The 22,305-nt window shown below is 45.9% G+C and overlaps 5 protein-coding genes across 5 annotated transcripts; 2 read left to right on the top strand and 3 right to left on the bottom strand.

Annotated features, from left to right (window-relative positions):
• Window positions 1–926: 926 nt before the first annotated feature.
• Window positions 927–1,822, top strand: FOXG_15899 (uncharacterized protein; the record flags this gene model as incomplete). The annotated part of the gene is made up of 3 exons (XM_018396004.1): window positions 927–1,215; window positions 1,292–1,567; window positions 1,614–1,822. The coding sequence occupies 3 exons, from the start codon at window positions 927–929 to the stop codon at window positions 1,820–1,822; spliced, it is 774 nt and encodes a 257-aa protein (XP_018256528.1).
• A 6,401-nt stretch (window positions 1,823–8,223) lies between these two features.
• FOXG_15898 (uncharacterized protein) lies at window positions 8,224–9,851 on the bottom strand. Its single transcript, XM_018396003.1, has 2 exons — window positions 8,977–9,851; window positions 8,224–8,930 (listed from the first exon to the last, which is right to left on the bottom strand). Exons 1-2 carry the CDS (start codon window positions 9,060–9,062, stop codon window positions 8,291–8,293), a joined length of 726 nt encoding a protein of 241 aa, XP_018256527.1. The 5' UTR covers window positions 9,063–9,851; the 3' UTR covers window positions 8,224–8,290.
• A 1,070-nt stretch (window positions 9,852–10,921) lies between these two features.
• Window positions 10,922–11,963, top strand: FOXG_15897 (uncharacterized protein). The gene has a single exon (XM_018396002.1). It carries the CDS (start codon window positions 11,276–11,278, stop codon window positions 11,597–11,599), a length of 324 nt encoding a protein of 107 aa, XP_018256526.1. The 5' UTR covers window positions 10,922–11,275; the 3' UTR covers window positions 11,600–11,963.
• Window positions 11,964–18,926: 6,963 nt separating this feature from the next.
• On the bottom strand, window positions 18,927–19,115 carry FOXG_15896 (histone acetyltransferase; the record flags this gene model as incomplete). The annotated part of the gene is made up of 1 exon (XM_018396001.1): window positions 18,927–19,115. One exon carries the CDS (start codon window positions 19,113–19,115, stop codon window positions 18,927–18,929), a length of 189 nt encoding a protein of 62 aa, XP_018256525.1.
• A 450-nt stretch (window positions 19,116–19,565) lies between these two features.
• Window positions 19,566–20,114, bottom strand: FOXG_15895 (histone acetyltransferase; the record flags this gene model as incomplete). The annotated part of the gene is made up of 2 exons (XM_018396000.1): window positions 19,566–19,970; window positions 20,028–20,114. The coding sequence occupies 2 exons, from the start codon at window positions 20,112–20,114 to the stop codon at window positions 19,566–19,568; spliced, it is 492 nt and encodes a 163-aa protein (XP_018256524.1).
• Between the last annotated feature and the right edge of the window lie 2,191 nt (window positions 20,115–22,305).

The raw sequence follows: 22,305 nt of genomic DNA, 5'->3' as shown, positions 1-22,305 counted from the left end.
CTCTGACGTCCTTGCCATGGGGTGCGCGGTGGGTTGGGCACTGGGAATACGCTTATTGGTAAGACCAGCATTCGCTGGTGTGGTGAGATGTACTTATCACGAGGGTGGAAAGAAAGAGTTTTCGATAAGTGACTCATTGCGCACCAGCCTGGATCAGGAGCCCAATGGCGGTGATAGTTTCTTAGAAGACATGGGAAGTTTCGATGATAGAAGAGAGCAAAGGGGCAGGACATAAAGCAATCGATAGATCGGTAATGGTTCAGGCGGCAGATTCCGGTTATTCAATGGGTGGATGTACTCCAGTACAAGTGGAAGTTGCTGACATGTGATGCCTGGGAGTGGGAAGTTCCACTCATGCCGATTACAAACCCTCAAGTGGCTGATTGAGTTCCCCAGCCACAAAGCTTCGGTTTTATGATCAGAGTATGATTTGTGTTTCTTTTCTCTCCTGGCGCCTGCTACAGTATGGGTACTGCATGTGAATCCCCGCAAACGTGCTGGAAGACTCCTAGATGCATCCATTATTTAGGTTTTAACCTTAATTTGATTTTCTATAGCTGGCAGGGTGAAAATAAGAGGGTCTGGGTTAGGCTAGGAGCGTATGCCGAATGAAGCCGTACGGGGATTTCTCAGTCTCCTCTATATAACAACCCTTTTCATCCGTTATTCCAAAATACTTATTCTTCACTTTCTCATCCTCCTCTCTACAGTTGCATCTGAAATCCTGACTACGGCTAAAACATCTTCTTTCCTATTACTGGAAGTTCAACTATTCGACCTCACAGACGCAGAACGTGGCAGAAGTAGTTAAGCCGCCGTCACATCCGTCATAGCAGTGGCAAATTATCTCCTGCCTGCTGAGAAACAACGCACTGAAGAATACCGTCGGCCAGAGAATTTGCACAGCTGTCAATCGCGGGACGCCCATGGAGGACCTGAAGCCATTTTCAGGGAAGGTCATCATAATCACGGGCGCTGCGCGCGGCATCGGCCTAGCGACGGCCCGGTACCTCGCCGCGCGGGGCGCGACAATCTCGTTGGCCGACGTACTGGAACCGGAGCTGGAGAAGGCACAGGCAGATATCTCTAAGGACTTCCCTGGCACCAGCGTACTGCACTCGGTTGTAGATGTGAGAGGGAAAGACGCTGTGGAGAGCTATATAAGGAATACTAAGGAATCGTTCGGTAGGATCGATGGTTGCGTTAATAATGCTGGTACGTCGTGTTGCCTAGTATGAAATCTACTCGATGCTTGATAGGCGTAAGTGTGAAAACAAACTGATATTTTTAGGCATCAGCGGCACAGCAAAGGCCGTCGTGGAACTCACTAACGAGGAATGGCAGCAGGCGCTCGATATTAACCTGACGGGAGTGTTTAACTGCCTCCGTGCCGAGATCCCCACCATGGAGGATTATGGCAGCATCGTTAATATATCAAGCACGCTCGGTCTGCATGGCGCGGCAACCCTAGCACCATACGTCACGTCCAAACACGGCGTTCTGGGCCTGACGAAGTGTGCGGCCAAGGAGGTCGCTTCAAGGGGTATTCGAGTTAATGCTATTTGCCGTAGGTTTTGGATGCTTATGAACAAGGTGCCTCGGCTAACAAATAGAAACTAGCGGTGCCGTTGACACACCCATGCTTCGCGAGGCCATCGACAAGATCAAGTCTATGAGCTTGGAGCCCGAAAATCTCCCTCAACTTTTCAAGAGGTACAGCAAGCCTGAGGAGATTGCAGCGCTCATTGCGTACCTACTGGGTGATGAAAGCAAATTCACGACTAGTTCCGTATATTCCATAGATGGTGGCTGGTCGTCTTGAGATTGAAACAGGCAGGAAAGACAGGAATCTCCTAGTCTAAGTATATTGACATTGCGCCTGTAAGGGGTCTAGAGGCTTGCAAATATGTGTGGCACTGATTCCGCCGAGGAAACCGCTCCAATTGCACCTTAACTGCGTGTCTGATGAACCAGATCAAGGGAGTGTTCGCCTGTCTGTGGGAGTGCGCATCCGAGAAACCCTTAAACGGTCCAGGAGAATTCAGCTCGGCCGCTTCGATGTCGATACGGCCTAATGATTGACCAAAGGTCCAAGACGGTAGTGTTAGGACCCAGGAAGATCAACCAGGGCACGAACGGAAAACGCCGGAGCTGAGAACGGAACAAGCTGTAACTTTAACCTTAAATGGTCGAACAGGTCGAACGGAAAGCAGTTCGACCACGGTCGACCAAGCAAATCAGGATACTAAGGGAGGCTCTAATCCGCCCATCCCCGCCTGTCGTACCTCCAGGTCGGGGGGCAGGTTAAGTGCAAAAAGTGGATTAATTTGTAAAGGCAATTGATAGGGGGGCATGACTTTTTGTAACACCTGATTCGTCAATTCTGTTTTCGTTAGTGTCGGCAGAATTCTGCCAGCGCTTCCCAGGTACCTCGAGCTTAGCTCTCCCTTAATCTTACCTTAGTAACAGACGCGACGCGATCAAGTTTTCTCCATCAGCAAGGTATCCACTCCTGAGTCTCAGCCCTCGATAATTAGGACCTTCGTCACGTCCCAATCCGAGTCTCCTTCCAGCTCAGAGAGCAATCCGAGATGCCGAACTCTCAATCCTAGTCCTAGCAATCAATTACGCGCCCGAAAACGACAGCGGCAGAGGCGACAATCCCGGTTCAGCCCGCCGTTACTCGCGAATAGACCTGCTCAGCGAGCAGCATAAGAGCAATCGTCACCCACAAGGGCCGAATTTCAATCTGCCCTGAAGCTAGTACGAGAAGTGATTGGGGCGGATCGGAGGCTTACCCTCGAGCTTGCCCGGTCATACGAACTAGTCCGCCAATGGCGTGAGAGATAGGACTACTCGTCGCTCAGTTCAGATGCTTTCGAATCCCCCCCTCCATACTCACCACCTCGAGAGCCGTCCACCTAAGCACCATCCCCTCAAGAGACCAGATCTTCTCCTCTTCGGATTTCCTTGTCCCCCGCCCCAGACCCGATCCCAAACCCACTAATCCCAGGCGACCCAGCGCCGTCAGCCGAAGCTCTATTCGACTGAGTAAACACCTTTGCGAAAGAGAGTGGTTTTGGTATTGTCCGACGGAACGCCTATTCCTATTAGGGTTCCGTTTTTGACGGTCAAAAACGGTATTTGATGGTCAAATTCCTAAAGGGGGTTTTTGGCAGTAATTTACGTCAAGAATTCTCCCATTTAGGCTTAGTATTTAGCAGTATTAGGATTAGTTTACACATGGAATAGGTTTAGTGCACACCTCACCGGCGGACAAAACATCACCAAATTCCCTTCTTCAGTATTGAAAAGTCATGCAACTATCACGATGAGTAACAAAGGCGGTCGCCCTAAGGCCCACGGTGTTCATGAACATTTTGCAGCAGCCCCAATTCCTCCAGGAGGGGGTAAATTCTCTCAACTTCGCGTTCGGTGCAAATACTGTTCTAAACCCATGGCCAAGCACGTCCAAAGGCAACAGAATCACCTTGCCAAAGAGTGTCTTGGTTTCCAGCAAGCTGCAGGCCATGTTGATCGCCAGCCTCGAATCACTACGGCTTTGTCCATAATGGATCGAAGCTCTAAAGATCAACACGATCGAGCCGCACCCCTCGCCACCTTTAGACTAACTCACCGCCACCCCACACACCCCCCGTCCCCGCACACTTCAACACCATCAACGCGTCATTAACACAGGATTCTTCATTTTATTCTATATTATCAAATAAAATCCGTTTTTTTTTTTTTTTAAATTTCAATGGCAATAGAATCGCAGCTATCAGATTATGAAAAGAGGATGTTATTGGCCATTAGGGACATAGAAATCATTGGTTTGCGGCCCTCAGCGGTAAAACACTCAGTCAAGCTCTCGACATTGCATAATCGATGCGCCGGAGGCCAGGATATCTGCACAGCACGTCAGAAAGATCAGTCGCTTACTGTAGAGCAGGAAGATGACCTAGTCAACTATACCATGTAGTACCCACCTGCCGGTCATACCTACCTACCAGTCAGCGAAAAAAAGATTCCCTATATATAATGCACTTTTTTAACCTTATAGGAAAAACTTAATAAAAATAATAAAAATAAGTTTATCTCTAGAATTTAAATTAAAATTAAATCTATTTAATATTTTCTAGGTCTTTTAACCTTATGCCTTATATAGGTATATATAACACCTAATTCTTCCTTCCCTAAATTTAACCTCTTATCCTCTTCTATCCCTCCTACCTCGATTATATCCTTAATAATATCTGCCTCTTTAATTTCTTTATTTAGCTCTGAAATAGTATTACTAGCTGCTAAAGCCTCTGCCAGTATAATAAATTTCTTATTAGGGTTTAGTATTACCTTTCTCTTCTTGCCTCTGCTTAACCAGCTAACTTCCTCCTCTAGGCCGGCTATTCTAGTGCTTAAAGAGGCAATCTTAGACTCTTAGGATTTAAACCCTTTTAATATTATAGAATACTGCCTTCTAGTAGAGAGGCTCTTATTCTTCCCTAGGTCTCTGATATAACGGCTAGTCTTTGGCGTATTATTAGAGTTAACTTACCTATCTCTATAGCTATCTAATCTAGGCGTTGTTTCCTTCTTATCTGGTTAAATGTCGGCATATATAAGCGCTTTATATTATAAAATTAGCCAGTTTCTAGTTACTCTCTAGCCTAAGAGGATATTTTTCTTTATTATACTTACTTCTATGGCTTTAGTATAGGCCTTAATAAAGTTAACCTTATCTATAGGCATAGAATCTATTAGGCTTACTAGTTTTTAGAGCTCTTTTTAATATATAGCCTTAGATGCATTAAAAGTATTATTATCTAGTGGCTATAAGCTATAAGAGTAATATATAGGCAGGTAATAGTAATATATATTATTTAAAAAATATATAGCTATCTACTTATCCTAGAATTTTAGTTAGTAGTAGTTCTAATTAAGAATAAGTAGATACCTATAGATATATAGCTCTTATAGTTATCTAATATAATAAGCCTTATATCAGGCTTATTTACTAGCTAAGTTTAGGGCAAATAAACCTATTTAAGCTACTTAAGTATAATATAATTCTAAAGTTCTTTGCCCTTAAAGATAATTCCTGGCTTTAGAAGATAGTAATTTATAGTAATAGCTTTAATAAAACTAGTCTAAGTGCAGGACTATAAGCCTTTAAGAAAGGCCTTCCTCCTGGGATTACTACTGCTAATTACTAAGGAATCTAAACCTAGATTTGCAATTTATTAGTAAGTCTTATATTAGAAGTAGTTAATACTTACTAAATCTAGCTATAATACTGCCCTTATTAATATTAACTATATTCTTAGGCTTAATCTAACTATATTTACTCTCCTAGATATTAAAGTACTAATTAATAGCTAATAAAGTAAAAGAATTAAACCTTAAAGCTTCCTGGCATTTTCCTACCTTTATATTAATCTCTAGATAGTATTTAATAAATCTGGCTAGCTAGTATATACCGATAGGCCTTTCCTGGCCCTGCTGTCTTAACAGGGTAGCTACTATGGCGCGAACTTAACTATAGGAAGGAGCATAGCCTAAGGCCTCTTATCGAAGTATCTATGTAATTAATCTAGCCTCTTAGGATTTATATAATAACTAGGCAGGTTAGGTGACCTCGGACTTTAATGGTAGGCCTCTTAATTAGTCAGACAGAGTGGTTTAGGGCATTCTATGCTTCTAGGCGGCCTGGTGCTGCAAGAGGTAGTTATCTGTAATATCTAGTATAGCTTTGATAATATTATTTTCTATATAAGACTATTAAGGCATTTTTAAGGCGATTAAAGGAAGCTGCTATAGATAAAAGTTTAATAAAATTTTAGGGAGGCTAGTGTTACGATTCGTGCCCGTAACAGCGCTGTAAGGCTTCTATAAGGCAGCTGTAGCACACCCATGATTGCTTGCATAGCGATTATGGCCCGATCTTTTGCCCTGTGGTTTAACGGCTTGTGCAACCGTTACACGATAATCGCTGTTAGCGGGTGGCCCGAAGGTCAAGGGTTCGATTCCCCCTTGCAGCCTTTGGTATAGCTGCTCACAAGGGTGCCTACGTAACGCAGAGGGGCACTGCGGGGTACGCCTTGGGAGGTTGGCAGCTGCACCGCACAGGGCTTGGTTCCCCCTGTGGCGGCCGGCTTCAGCGGGCTTCGAGGACGAAAGCCCCTGAAGAGGGAGCATCGTGTTACGATTCGTGCCCGTAACAGCGCTGTAAGGCTTCTATAAGGCAGCTGTAGCACACCCATGATTGCTTGCATAGCGATTATGGCCCGATCTTTTGCCCTGTGGTTTAACGGCTTGTGCAACCGTTACAGCTAGGTAATAAAGGAGATATTTTAAGAAATTTTATATTAGTGCTATATAACCAAACTGCTTATATAAAATACAAATAAACATTCTAATATAAAACAGCATAAAACTCTTAGTAAGATATAATCTGTTCTATGTAAATAACTTCAATTTTGGCCAAGTACTATGCAGTGAAGTTTAACATTTTGTATAGGGAATTATTTTTTTCGCTGACTAGTAGGTGTGTATGACCGGCAGGTGGGTACTGCATGGTATTATCGAACGAGAGCGCGCTTTTCAGCCTCCCACGAAGAAGGATATCCATAACTTCGCACAGGCGTTATTATCAGTCAACGGGCGAGTCTCTTATGTTGGCAAGAACTGGGTTAACAGATTCTTTACCTGCCATTCGAGTATAGAATTAAAGCCATCGCGAGTCATAGAATCTGCAAGGAAGCGTTATATGACGAAGGCATCACTTTCCGAGTACTACGATAGTCTCAACTAGGTAGTCAACACGAAGAAGATAACTAGGCCTTATATATATAACATTGACGAGACCGGCGTTCAAATCGGTAAGACCAACGGCGGCATAGTAGGTAGAACGGCCATAACTTCTTCCTCAGAGAGGATAAAGTCCGATAATACAACTTAGAGCTCGATAATCAAGTCCGTATCAGCAGATGGTCGGCATCTTACGCCTTATGTCGTTTTTACCGGCAAGAACCTCTAAGGACAGTGGTTTCTAGCCGTTTTTCCTGATTAGAAGTACACTTACAGTCTAACCGGTTGGTTAAACAGCGACATCTTCATCCGTTAGTTCATAGGGGTATTCATACCGCAGACTAAGCCGAAGGATCCTAATTAATAGAGACTATTAGTCCTAGACCAGTATAAGTTATATATTATAGCGGAATTAATAAAAAAGGCGTGGCTGCATAAGATTTAGCTCTCTTGGTTACCCTTATATTTATTATATATTACTTAGCTGCTTGATATTACTATATTTGGGCCGTTAAAAACATACTATTGCCAGTTTACCTGCTCTTGGGCCTTATATAAAGCAACCTTATTACACTAATAATAACTCTTCCTAAAAGCTTATAAGAGGGTTTTATTAAAAGCCCTGAGCCATAGGAACATAATAAGTAGTTTCTTGGCCTCTGGGATTTTCCCAATTAATCTACAGAAGGCATTGGCGGCATTAAAGCCAACGGAGAAGAACGCAAGCGCTTTAACAGGCTTATAACACCAAGGAAGGCCTAAGTAATTACTGATATGATCTAGAGTATGCCCTAAGGAAGTGCTAATATTCAAAAATAACTAGAATCTATATAAAGTCAAGGAAATACCTTTATTTATAACTTTAATTATATCATAAAGAAGGCGATAAAATATATTAACTAGAAGAACAGTCAAATTTAACGCCTAGAGGAGGAAAAAGCAGTACTAAAGGCATTAGTAGCAGCAAGAGAGCCTACTGGCCGAGTTGCCATTTAATTTGACCCTAACAAAGCTTTCCCTGAAATTGAATAGATTATCTCGGCTCGTGATCAGGCTGAAAAGAACGTACTACATCAGATCGAGGGAAATAAGAGAAAACAACATAAAAAGAATCCGCTAAAAACACAGGCTGCAGATACAATATTTGTAAATTAGTTTCCAAATTCTCAGTTAAATTGAATAAATACTCATTATTGTAGAATTAATTGAAGTCATCTATGGATTCAGTTGTCATGCTATCACGGGTGTGCGGGGACGGGGGGTGTGTGGGGTGGCGGTGAGTTAGTCTAGATGGAAATGTGCCGCATTTTCAGAGGAGAACTTTGGGGTAAGAATATGGAGATTCTGATTGGTGCAGAAATGAAAATGCACCGCGTTTCCAGTCTACATGCTTGATTAGAGATTCAGAAAGGCCTCATGGAAAATGAATTACGGGGTATCAAAGTATTTCTCATTACGCTTGCTCGTCAAAACTACTGTGTACTTAAACAACCACTAATTCTCCTTTATAACGTGGCCACTCCAGTAACAACTCTCGCAACCATGTCCAGTATTCCTCTTGAGCCCATTTCCGCAATAGCTGCAGATTGTAGATGATCTTATAGATGCCTTTTGAGCTCCAGGTGTCTCCAAAGCTCTGTTTCTGCCAGAAGATTGTCTTCTCGCCTTCTGGTGTCGTGATGATGAGATGCCAGTCATGTCCTTGTATGATGATGCCAGGCATGAACTTGGGGAGCTGCCAGACCTTATCGGCTTCTGAATTAGGTGCAATGACGCCTTCCGCTTGTTTCATCGAAGACGACTCGTTTGCGGCTCGCTGTCTCAAGTCCAACAGTTTCCGAAGGAACTGCCAATGGGCAGCCATCCAAATTTCCATCTGCAGCTTCGCATTCTCCCAGCCTTCACCCGTCTTCTTCGTTTTGATGCTGACGGCGATGAGATTGTCGGAAAGGGGACTAAGGTTAGTGTGATTGAACATGCCGAGGGGCAAAATATTTCTCAGCATGTGGACGATTTGGGAGACCTGAGTAGTTTCGTCACATTTTGGATCGATATACATGCAAAAATCAACTTTCTTAGACGCTGACGTCACATGATATTCAGCGATTATTGATGCGGTAGTGCTAGAGCCGTCAGCGATTGTTAGAAGAAGGTAGGAAAGCCACTCACCTGAGTCGAAAGTCAAACAACTGGCTCATTTGACAGCCTTGCAAGGGTCTCAAAGCGGCTTCGAGAACGCGATGGTGAACTTCCATGTTCCAATCTGCCTCTGAACAGCTTTTGCTGTTACAATAAGCAGCCTGATAAAGAATCCTATAGACAATCTCAGGAGGAGGTGTTTCTCCGAGTTAATCTCGCTGTTCCAAGAAGAGAAAGTTGCTCAATATCGGCTGTTTCGTCCACTTGAAGTTACTATACGTTTCTTCATCTAGTTGATCAAGCGTGGAGCGTTAGGACGATGGGAGAAGTCCAAATCCTGACAAGGCGAGATCGATTTGGTCGAGTAGGGCTTCCAATGATGGTGGCTTGTGACGGAAGGCACTTAGTTCCCCAGGAATGACATCCCTGGTGTGAAGCTCGAGTGCACGGAGCTGCTTTGTTGGCGAAGAGTATCCGGATCTCTCTGATACTTGAGAACGCGATTATGTCGAGGATAGCGAAGTACCAGATTCGCTCGTTGGCGTCTCGAGTTTGCGTTTAGGTGGGCGGGGTGTTTGAAACTCATTATTATCCCCGGCTTGAGTTTCATCGTGGCTTCGTTTTGAAGGACTGGGATGCCGTCGATTTGAGGCCATACTGTGGCTGTCACCACTGCGCGACGCGTCAGGAGTTGGGGGGTTCAAGCGACGGCGCTTTGAACAATGCTCGCTGTCGCTAGACTTAGTAGCGCAGGCTGGTTTCGCCTGATGAGTCGATTTCGATAGAGTCTTGATTTGCTGTAACCACGAGTTAATCCTGTGTTCCAGCGACATTGTTCTAGCTGCAATGTTGAATTGTTGTTGTCGGCTGCTGGTTGATGTTTAATTAGCGTAATGTTTTTTTTGATATAACGGCCGTTGTCGTATCAACCATCTTGGCGACTGGGGCTAATAAGTCAGCCAGCCGAGTCATCCACTTGCCACGTCTCATTAGTGAAAAACAAGACTTGCGGGGCTGTTTCCAGCGAATGGCCGACTTCGCGAATATCACCATCAGTCTTCAATTAATAATGATTTTCAGCAATTGGTTATTCTTAAGGTTGCAAGGGCATTAATCGAAGCATTTATTTATCGCTCTGGAGCCTCAGATGGGGATTTATACACTTAAGATATATGATATTTTTTAGGCAATCCTAACAAGTTAGATATTATAAAATCTTTTATAAACTCTGCTTAATAAGAAATTACGTCAGAGCTCCAATTCTCAATGAGATGCAAGAAGTAATAGTATTCTGGTATGATATATGGCATTTTCGATGTGTATGGGGATGACGAATTAAGCGATGCCGTGATGATAATTAGGACAACTGTTTTGTTCCAGTGGTATGGCAATATTGTCTTCGCCATTATTAGGTGGTATGATTGGCACGGGTTTAACCAGCAAATCATCGAAGGGTTATTCCAGTTGTAGTTAGACTGGCTCTACAATTTGTCGCTTGGCATTTGTCCATACTCTTAAAAGAGACAATACATTATTATATTTTGAATGTATAAACTACTATACAGAACTCCCCGGGAATGGTTTTATTACGGTCACGATAAGTGACAATAAGTGATAATCAGTGATCGATATCACTTTGTTATAGAAACTGACGCTTAGATGATCAAAGTACTTTATTTTGCGATAGGGCGAGGGGGCCACTGATAAAGACCCCGCACCCGACAACACATTGGGTAAGACGGCTGAACTTTGCTTAGCTTGGAGCGCTAGCCATGTTAGGAAATGTAGCGCTTGACTGATGAAGTACGCTACTCCATAATAGGAAATGTAACGCTTGATCGAGAGTCACTCTATCGCAAAATACCATGATATGCCGCGGCAGCAATACTAATTCAAAAAGGATAAAACTTCATTTTTTATGCTCTTTAGATCAGAGAACTATATAATAGAATTAAGTTTAGCCAAAAAATTGGTGGCGGCCTTGAAGACCTAAGACGCATTTGCCTTCTAGATTGAACAAGTTCACGGTGAAAGTGATCGGCCACGACTAGTATCAGGCAGCAGCCTGATGCCTATGATATCAGAAGATTGAACATAGGTATAAGAGACCGACCTTCGTCGCTCTCTGAGAAAGAATCAAGCAGCGCAATGCATTCTCTTCTGATCACACCCTCCTTTGCACAACTCGTCTTTTGAGACCTATTCCATGTATACACTAAGCCTAATACGGATATACACTAAGCCTAAATGGGAGAGTTGTTGACGTAAATTACTGCCAAAAACCTCCTTTAGGAATTTGGCGGTCAAAAACGGAACCTTAAATAGAGACATGAACGTTTTCAACCTCGGACCACTTTGCTGCCCCATAGGGCTGCTCGTTTGCGACGATGTCGACGGCGAAGTTGGTGATAATGTTGAGGGAGGTGTGGTTGGAAAGTTTGTCTTTCACTTGGTGCCCACGATAGCACCTACAACAATGGCAACTACCACAAACAGGCTGACGAGGCCAAAGACAATGAGCCTGTTACGCTTCTTCGACGATCCGTGTGGCAATCCTTGCGGCAAGGATGTCTCTGGCGGGGCGATCTCCAGGTCCTGCCCAGGAACCACCTCTGGCGCCTGGCCTGGCACAACCTCCTTCTCGTTGCTGTAGCCAATGCCGGCTGGGGCTCGCTCTGGTAGTGTCGAGGTACGATCGGGGTATGCAGAGTCTGGAAAAGACGCCATGCTACCCGTATGATCCCACGGATTCAGTTTCCAACGCGCACCTGAAGATGCTTGGGTTTTGGCAAAGAGCGGAAAGGATCTGGATAGTTTTTAAACCTAGAATGAGGTGGTAATAAAGAGTGCGGAGAGAATTGTTCGTTTAATCTAATATGCCGCTATATATTTAACAGAGGGGTTTCAGCTGAGAGTGCACGTGCAAATTCTATGGGCCCGCTAAAAACTGTTGAGGGGGTGATGTCCCAAAGAATTCTGAAATGGACTAGCGGCTCCTATCATGTGACGAAGTGGCGTGTGCAGTCTTGTGACAGTTAAGGTTCCTAACGTAGTAATCCGTAACCTAATACAGTATTGAGCACTTACACCTTCCTCTCCTACAATAAACCCTTTTAAATCAAAGATGGCCCCACTCAGCGAGCATATGTATTAAAAACACTGTGTACAAGTTTTGTAGCGGCTTAATACCGGCGCTCTTATGTATTTATCCTGCTTATACAAGGTAGTGGTACGCTAGACTTGCACTGTCGATTTGTCTCCTGAACCATAAATGGCTTATGGGCCCAGAAGAGGGTCGAATTCTGTAAAATCATCTGCTTACGAGGTAGCGCCATGTACCCAAAGGTCCCTACCCTAGACTTTATAAAGAACATGTTAGTTTGGAGCGCAAGGTGCAAGTGCTCAATACTGTAATAATAATATAGCAATATTAGCAATTTTAGAGAGAGCAGTGTTAGAGCAATATTAGAGAGATTAAAATTATGTTACCACCCAAGATGAAAACGGCATGAAGACGGAACATCACACATTCCGTGCCGACCAATAAAATTGCTCGCCGCATGCCAGTCGAACGAGGCAAGTTCGACTCCGTTCGACTGACCAATAAGGTTGTCTGTCCACATGCAAGCCGAACGAGGGCGGTTCGTGTGACGGTTTGGGTTCCAAACAGGTAAACTAATCCGTACTAGGTTTAAGTTTGCAGGTTGCGTAGGGCATGATGCTGAGCGATGCGGTGTCACGTCTCTTAATGGTAGAAGCAAATGCGTGTTAGGCTTTGTTCAATGTAAAGAAGTTTTATTGATAGCTGGTGAGCTAAAGTCTAGGAAAGTGCTAATGAACGTAATCTATATACTCGGTGGTTGATCTCAAGGAACGAAGCGTTCCAACAACTGGCGTCCCGACAAGATATGTTATGTTATGTATATTTTTCGTCCGGGGGACCATCGGCCCCGAAAGTCCCCTACTGGGGCCACAGGACGTGCTGAGCTAGGGTCTGTTTATACGCTAATTACAGAATACTGTTGGCTCTGGCGGCCAATACATGGGCACCTAGGTGCCCAAATTATGTCAGCAATCGTCGCCCCGATTGGCCAGCGACGGGTCTAAGGTTGTAATGCTGTTTTCTAATATTTTCAAAGCACAAGCCAACTAGTTACCTGTCGCAGGGTAGGCATTAGTAATCTAGCTATATGCTTTAAGTAACTATGCAGGATGGAATACCCCGCACAAGAGATATCTTAAGACATCAATCAACCCATTTGCTGCTACTTATCATATTCACTCTAACCCTTTAAGCACGCTCAGTGCGACATTACCGTTTAACAATAATACAAAGTTCTGCCTTATCCTCCGCTGCATATAAGGTTTCTTGCTCTATACTATCCATTTCTGCTTTTCGCCATATTTCTGTTATGCCTCTTCTTTTGTTTGCTAGAGGATTCTTTCCTATCTCCTTAACAACTTAGGCTTTAATGCATTTATCCTCTGCCTTACTCTAATCCAAATACGCCATTATCTCTTCTTTCGTCTATTCTCTTGATCCTATTGACGTAATACAGCGCTTAGATATCTGTTTATAGTCTAGATACTACTTATAGCTCTGCTTATTATACCTAAGTAGAAGCCCTATCGCCCTGTAATATTGCTAATTTGTTTTAATGCTGCTAGCCGGCTGCGCCGCATACCACGCGCTTCTTGCAGCGACATATCTTCCATATATGGCTTCTGGCGAGTCATACCTTAGTAGTGGTTGCGAAGGAAGGTTTCGCGAATCGGATGGTTTGTAATTCGGATATTCTTCGCCAGAAGGGCCTGGCATAGTTCTAACGGGATAGTTTGGGACGACAGAATGTTGAGGAGCTGTAAGCGAAACTTATACAGTATGTGAAGACCGGGCAAGTGGGGTGTGTGCAGTAGCGGGAGAGCGTGCAGTAGCTTCTGCAATACATTCTAGCACTGGCATGCCTTTAACTAATGAGGGCCCTTGGCTTACTGAAATCGCCTTAATTGGGTTAGCCAGACTTGGGACTGCGACCGGGGTTATGTCCGGCTGCGGGATTAACTTCGAGGCCGGCGCTTCCTGAATAAGCAAATCCTGGAACCTCAGAGGATACGCTCGTGAGGACCTCGCGTGACCAACAGCATGACATCTGCTATATGTGCTGGGCGCTTTCTTGCCAGGCTGAGATCTCAAATCCAGAGGGTTCTCGTTTGGTGCTTGTCGCAGGTTGACCTCTCGCCCTGATGATGCCCTGCTGCGGGGCTCGACGTGGCTCTAGTATGGGCCGGGGCTGATCCGCGACTCGCTTTTAGTTCCAGTGAGGATGAAAATAATCAAGCAAAAGGCTGCGCTGTTCCTCCTCGAGTCTCTTCAAGGTGTAAGAACACGGTAGCCCATGTAAGGAGGTGAAAGACTGACTGCAGGGAGCTTAGGGAGATGCCAAAGCTAACTTCCGTTGTTCTTGCACTTTGCGCAGGGCCTGGTGGGAAACCTAACCCTAGACAGCCTCGAACATTCCTCCAGAGATATCCAAAGGTATCCATATCTGTTGAGAGGCTTATATGTGATTCAGTTCCTTCAGTTGGTTGGTGACCGCATGGCGCATAGCCTGCCAAGAATCGAAGAGGTCGAATATGGAGGTCTTGATATATGATTTAATTAGGGAGTAAATTCCTTCGGCCCTAGATGGCAATTATTAGCTTTCCGACCTCTATATCTGACCCTGGACAGCTACCTCGAGGTGGCCACATTACCAAAATGCAGGTATTTATCCACCTATGCTTTAATGATTCTCTCTTTATGCGGCTCAAGCCAGTACAATTTAATGTACCCAACGGCCCAGGAGTATCTTTTGGCGTACTTAAGCTCGAACTTGGCTAGGCGCTCTCTGAATATCTCTTCTGTTGGCGAATCCACAATAGTGTGCCAAAAACCATAGAATTCGTCCCATTTTTCGTCCTCTACCCGGCCGCTTATGTCGCCACTTTTCAGCACAAAGTCCGGTTAACAATACTGCAGGATTGCCTTATTAACATGCCAGAGGCAAAGAAGGGCCTTAGAGGAAGGGAACCAGGTTGCAGTTGCATTTATTGCAGCGAGACATCAGTCAGTTAAGACTACAGAAGGGAGCTCATGATGGTAGAGTGATTTGAGATGATGAAGTGCCCATGAATAGTCTTCTTCTGATTCACCGGACAGAAATGCAAATGCGATGCAGAAGGAACGCTGCAAGAGTCAACTCCGACCATGTCAAGCAGCGGCATGGCGTGCTTATTCGTTTTATAGGTATAATCCAATAGCAGTACGTCTGGGTTGCTTTGCAGATATGCAATAGAGTTAGGGTAGGCAAAGAATATGGCTGTTAGCCGATTATCCGAGTCTAATCGAACCCGGCACCAGAAGCCCTCTCCCTGTAGTTGGTCGACTAACGCTTGGATACTGCTCTGGCCCTCACGCAGATCTCTTCTCGTTGCCGCGATCCGATTATAGATGTCTTGCTGCGTTGCAAGGGTATCTGAACTGTTATGGAGGTATGTCCTGATATCTCGAGGAGCAGCGCCAGCAGTTGTCAGGCTTGAAATAATTGCTGCATCTCTCTCGTTAAGTTGGCGATGCGCCGGGTATGCAGATGCGTCTGGACTCGGTGGATGATTGTGGTAGGCATACTCCTTGTCTGGTCGATGGCTTAGGACCCACGTATTTCCATCTAATGATTGCTTGGCCAGCACTGAAAACTTACAGCCGGTTCTTCGGCTACAAGTGCGGCGTTGGCATATAATAAATGTGCTTGATGGGAGTTTATTTCGATCACAGGCAAATATGACTTTGATTCGGCCACTTGACGTCTTTAATGATTTCCCCGTCGTGAACGCATAACCTCGAGGTTCCGCCCAAGAATTAATGGCTGCCAATAGAGACTCACGGGATTTGTATATGCCTTCAGGCGGGAGGGCATCGTCCGGGAAGGCAAGCCGGTGGCTTTGGTCCATTTTCGTTGGCTGTGTTGCTATCATACAGAGCGCAGGCCGCGTCGGTCATGTCAAACGCGCGCTGGCCAATCGATAGGGGTGCCGCACCATTTTGATACGGGTGCCGCAAGCTTACGGGTGCCGTACTTTTAGCAATTCCCATTGGTCCAAAGACTTGTCGGCCCCGTCAGGCCACCCCGCAGAAGGCGGTGAGCCAGTCCGCTCCCCCACGCCTTAACAGTTGAGCGGGAGCCAATAGCTTCCCTTGAAATACATCCAGTTTCCTTTTTGGGAGTCACGACTTTACTGGGATTCGCTGCGGACGAGCGGTTCAACTCATAATTCTTCTGCTGCGTTACAGTTTGATTACAATAGACTGCTCCTTCTGCCTTTTGGCTGAGTAGACGGCCTCTTGTTCGGCGGCGAATTGATGGGCACCCGGGAGCGCCATCACCCAACTTCCCAGCGCCCAATTGGCCCAACCAACACGCGCTCTGCAAACTTACAGGTACGGTCTTCAGTTACAACGTGAATATGTCCCTGTTCATCCTTGGTAACATATATTACCAGCTACGGTTTGACTATAATACACTGATCTACCGAGCCAGTAGTCGAATGTAAGGGTTGCTGCTTCTTGCTGTGCAAGAATGCGGCAGAATTCTGGCGCGTAGAGGTGCACTAACAGGTGGGATTTGGACCAATGAGAAGCGCAAAAAGTGCGGCACCCGTAAGCTTGCGGCACCCCTATCAATTGCCTTGGTTTGACCCCCCATACCAGACCATACCAGGCCATTCCGATCACTGTTGTAGATAGCAGCAATTGACGGGATAGAAATAACCTTCACAGGCTCGGCACCAAAAAAACGCTTGATTGGCCGTGCTGACGGTTGGTCTGTTGTCGGTCTCTTCCTCTTGCGGTCAACACGTTCAACGCCTGTGAAAACCGTAGATAAAAATAACACAAGAGCGTTGTCTTTCCAAATGGTCTGATTAACCTAACCAAAGACAAATTAGTAAGGGAAATCATAGAGATCCTGTCTTTCTAACTGACCAGGTTATCCTTCGTAGGGACTGCCGTAAGGTAGTTGAACTCAAGGTCAGCGGCTGCTGTGTTGTCAACCTTCTTCAGCTTGACTAGGGGCTCATGGAAGCCACAGTTCTGACGGGCTGTGCCTGTGGCTCCGTGCCCTAGTTGACGGAGCCGGCGGAAGAGGTTAGGGGAGGAGAATAGGTTATCTAGGAATACGTGATACCTGGCTTTTGGCAGCAATCTTACTAGGGCAACAACCACAGCTTGGGTAGGGTTTAGGTGCTCTGCTCTCTCTGACTTCCTAACTGGCCGTCTTTGCCGCTGTTTCCGTACCTGTGGTGATTTTCGCCGGTAAGCAGGCCTGACCCCTACGGGACCGTATTTTCGATGTGGCCGGTGCCAAAGACACCTCAGGAAATACCCTTCTTGGGCCACAGCCCAAGCTTTGAAGTCTCGAGGATGGGTTTGTTAGGCACGACTGTTGTCTCTAAGTCTCTCCCTAGGAAGCGGACCATACACTCATCTATAGCAATAGATGTGCCTGGTGTGTAGAAGTCTAAATACGCCTGCTGTATATGGTCAGACCAGGCCCTAACCTGGATAAAGGTTTGGCTATAATCCTCAATAGAAGCTTCCTTATCGATAGTTATATGGTCAAAAAGGCGAAGGTTCTGTGACAATAGCTGGAATCGTGTGTAAGTCATCCATTTTGTAATTGGATGAAGAGGGCGTTGCTTCCCCAGGGGCGAAGCCTTCCAATAGTCCTTGATCTGCTTATCTGTGTGTAGTCTCATATAAATAAAGATTGCAATCCATATATAGATTTCTGCAGCAGAGGTTGATTTCCATTGGAATAACCGTGACTGTGGCTTCAATGTACGACGGCCACAGCGAGCCTCTTTAAGCACGTGGCTAGCCCAGCTATTCGTGTAACAGGCCCAGCTTTCTACTAGCGAAATAGGTACAAATTGCTGGAATAGCAACAGCGGCTCCTGGGGCAAGGCTGTGATCTTAGGGGCCCGAATTGGAAGCTTTAATGGCCGAAAACGGTAGCCGCGGGAGGGATCCGGAGCTTTGATTGGTCGGCAGGTATTATCAGCCGGCTGCTCACGGCGGCTGGTAGCAACAACAATACAGCTATCGTCATACGCATTGACCGCTAGGTCGGAGGCTTGTTGAGAAGCCATGAGGCCGTAGGGAATGAAGAAGAAGAAATGTATGATGAAATGGGCGGGGTTGATTCCTCTGGCCCTCCAAGTCACTCCATGTACCTCAGCCAAAGCGGGGGTCATGTGGGGCTCGGTACGGAAATGTAGGCTTATGACACTCAAAGAGATAGAACTCATTCTAGGCTTCTATTCCCTAGTTGTCCCCTACTGTACAGCCAGACAAATCTATTACGCCCGGTAACCATGCCCAAAGGATTCTGAAGCTAAAAATACATACACCTCTCTAGTTATTGGTTTGATCTCGCCAAGCCCTTGTGGATCTCGCCTTGTTCTTTGCTCTAGTCATCGCTCTTCTCCTTGGTCCTTGTGAAGGCTAGTAGCAAGTCAACTTGAAGCCCAATTCCTCCAAGTGTTCAGTTTCTTATTTTTGGCGGCTAACGCAGTGCCCATCTTTACTTCTACGAAGGTTTTATATTTAGTATTAGTCAACTTAATAGGCTAGCGAGATCTGGGTCATATCTCGTCGAGGGGGCCCGTGGCGAATCGCCACTGGCGATCGCGAATTTGATTGTCGTTCGTACGGCCTCCATCTCTGGCAACCACTCCTATCATCTGGCCAACCTTTGGCCAATTGGCGAAGAGGCTTTTTCTAGTCAACAATGTTCCCCCAGGGCTCTGGTATGGCCGTACTTGAAGCCACTGCATTAGAAAAACATGAAGGCGTGGATTGCATGCTGTGCAGTCTACGCCGACAGACTCGCAGGCAGGAAAGTTATCCATGGTGCTTCAAGTAACCAAGTCATGCTATCATACTACTCCAAATGCGACCACTCGGAGATCTTGCGTATCTGCCGCCACATGTACTTCTCTAACTTGTTGGCACACTTCACATAGAGCGAATTCTCATCATTGAATTGTCGACAGTTGTCAAAGATAAGCCGGGCGTCTTTAATGAAATCCTTAGGTGTCATGTATTGCTCCGCTTCCAGCCTGGCCTCCATAGTACTTAGGTCCATTGGTTCCTTAATGACTTCGTAATAGTCAGCGACATCGTCCTCGCTGACAGGCTGCCGGAATGGCCACGATAATTAATAGTCCTGGAGGTCATTTAAGAGATATAACAGCTGCTTGTAATTCGGGCCGTGGTGGGATTGCCTAGCCAGCTCGTCCATACCAGGTGACCAACCTGACGCCCGGATTGCATCGATGGATAGGGGATTAATCGGAGTAAGGCCGTTCTCCCACTGTTTCGGAGGTTAATGAATCATGTGGCTCTTACTAAAGGCCTGTATTTTGGCATAGATGCATTTCTTCTGCTTAAGGAGCATGCGGCCTACCTCTAGGTAGCGAATCCTTAGGAGCATAGAGCACTGCATAAGAGTTCCGCCCTTATAGTCTTTTATACACCCCTTCCAAATTAAGTTATCTAACGTGATCTCCTTTGTAAAACCTTATTTCTTAAAATAGGGAATGGCCGAGTTGTCGGCATAGGTCAGGAGATGCATCATATTTGATAATGCCTTAATGTAGTCCTTCAGATGCAACATGAGGTGCGCCCCGTAGCCCTTGGCCTGTTCGTCTGATAAGACAGCGCAGAAGACAATTTCGGCGAACTTGCGGTGCTTAAACGACCGGTACGTAATACCACCTACTACTGCTAACGGCTTCCTCATAATGGCAATAGACATGTGAGCTCTATCGTAGACGAGGCGCGCGATATAGCTCTTAGGCATTTCCGGTAGCTGCTTCTGGAAGACGCATTTCAGCCCACTCAGGACGATAAGACTCTCCCGGTCACCATCATTGTTGACAACACGATATTCTATTTCGCCGTTACGTTCTTCAATAACTGCGGGCTACATGGCACGTTAGCCACATACACAGGTAGAGTACAATGTTTAGGGCGGCAGTACCTTCTCAAGAAGTGAAATCGGCCCCATGCCTAGTCCCTCCTGTGCCAGAAGCAAGGGCACAAAGGCAATGCGATTGTCGCAACTCATGGTAGTCCGCGAGGGCCTTTCATCTGTCACCTCAGAATTCGAGCCTTAACAAAAGCGAAAAGAAGAAAAAAGAATTTAAGGTAAACAAAAGTGTTATCAAGCCAGAAAGCTAACTGTAAAATTACTTCGATAGGAGTTAGACTGTCGATTTCGCTGATCAGTGGCTTTCTGGGACCCTAATGAATGAATGAAATTTATTAAGCCAGGCAGGGCCAAACCTTAGGAGGCCAACATAGACAACTCTGACCGAGATCTCCCAATGTGGGGCCCCGCACGCTGACAAAGATCTCGCCTCAAATGATTTCCCGCCAGGTAACCCCTCGCAACGTAATAGGTCCCACTTTAATTAGGCCCAGCTTCAAAACACAAAACACGTTTGCGATGTAAATATCCACCCTTCGAAATCGATCCTCACCACGACATCAATCCCACATATCATAGATAGATCATTGAGTGTAGAAGAGTTGACAAGACTCCTACGAGAAACTTAGCAGCGCGCGAAGGAGGAGCGGCAACGCGCCGAGGAAGCGGAGAGAGAACGGCAGGAAAAAGCGACAACGCGCCAGAGCGTCAGAAGAACAAGCACGACTCACGGCACTTGACAAATACATTACAGTTTGCTATGCCTCCGTTTTCTCTCGCTTCGCCATCGAAACAGATACAAAACTGATTTCGAGGGGCTCCATTACAAATCCGCGTGACAAGTGGTGGCCCAAAAATCTGAGGCCATAGCTCGACTTCCTTAATCAACATAAGTTTAGGTTCGGCACACTCTACGATACATTCCCTACCGAAAGCCGCGTTTTCAAAAACCGAAATTTCTTGGCTGGCTTGAGAAACAGGATATCTCAACGACCGATAGCAGACGAGAAGACGCTCGAATACTTCCTGCATAATATCGTGGAGGATCCGGTCAGAGCCATCATACAGCAGCTCAAACAGGTGGAAGAGGTCATCAGGACCTTTCGGATCGGAGATGGTGTCATCTTTGAGAACCATCCCCATGCCCTCAGCGACGTCTTTGAGGAAGTCGTGGATAGGGAGACACCATTGATACCACCACGGACGCCGGACCATCGAAGAGATTTCAAGCAGCTGCGACCGGATCAAATCTGCGTCTATCGATCCGACAACACCTTGTCCTCCCGGCGCACCATGGTTTACGTTTCCGAGTATAAGCCGCCCCACAAGTTGACCGCTCCGCATCTTCGTCTCGGTCTCCGCGCCATGGACATCCACAAGGAAGTTGTGAACCGAAGGACGATTCCAACTTCTGTAGACCCTGACGCGCGTTTCCAGTACCACGCGGAGAAGCTGACGGCATCTGCCATCACGCAGACATATCATTACATGATCGACAGTAGCCTTGAATATGGTCTTCTTACTACTGACGAGGCCATTATGTTTCTCAAAGTTGACTGGGACGAGCCTGAGACTGTACTATCACGTAGCAGAGCCTGGTCCGGAGGTGTCGGCACATCCAAACAACCTCCATATATGCATGGCCGTCGGTCAATATCTAGGGTTCACCCTTATGGCTCTCGGTTCGCCTGGAGAACGACGGGGAATTGGCAGGAGGAACGTCTAAAAGCTATGAAGGACTTAAAGACGTGGGCTGAGGACTTCGAATGTAGCAGCGGCCTAATATGTATGCATTGGATTTTGCTGTTGTCGGACGTGCCGGGCGATGTTAGTTTGCGGTACAACGCCACACCATTTGCAAACAATGATACGCCAAGAATGGCCGTAGTGAAAGAGATCCTGGAGTTCCATAGCGAAAGGCGGTTGATTTCGATCTGCCGTTGGATGAAATCGATGTGAAAGTAGTATTGGATACAAATCTAAAATCAAGCTATAATAAAGGGTCTCGATAATAAAAGCAACCTAGTAAACGCGTTCAGGAAAAGGGAAGGTTAATCGCTATGAAATAGACGCATGGAAATAGGCCGGAGATAGAGACACATGTGAGGGCGAACAGGGGGGATAAGCGACGATTTGGGGTACACGACAATTAATAATAGAAGAGTAGGGATATATAGGATAAGAAGAACCAGGCTCTGTCATAAGATTAAGCGTCATGACGTGATGAATCAAGCCCAGAGGGATTTAAGTTTTTGGCTATAGTTCATATTTGCGGTGCTGTTGATGAACCTGAGATAAAACTTTACGCGCTGCGTTATGGTGTCGCCGC

The sequence above is a fragment of the Fusarium oxysporum genome, chromosome 2 (assembly GCF_000149955.1).
Source record: "Fusarium oxysporum f. sp. lycopersici 4287 chromosome 2, whole genome shotgun sequence".
Lineage (NCBI taxonomy): Eukaryota > Fungi > Ascomycota > Sordariomycetes > Hypocreales > Nectriaceae > Fusarium > Fusarium oxysporum.
This window is presented reverse-complemented; position numbering and strand designations above follow the sequence as displayed.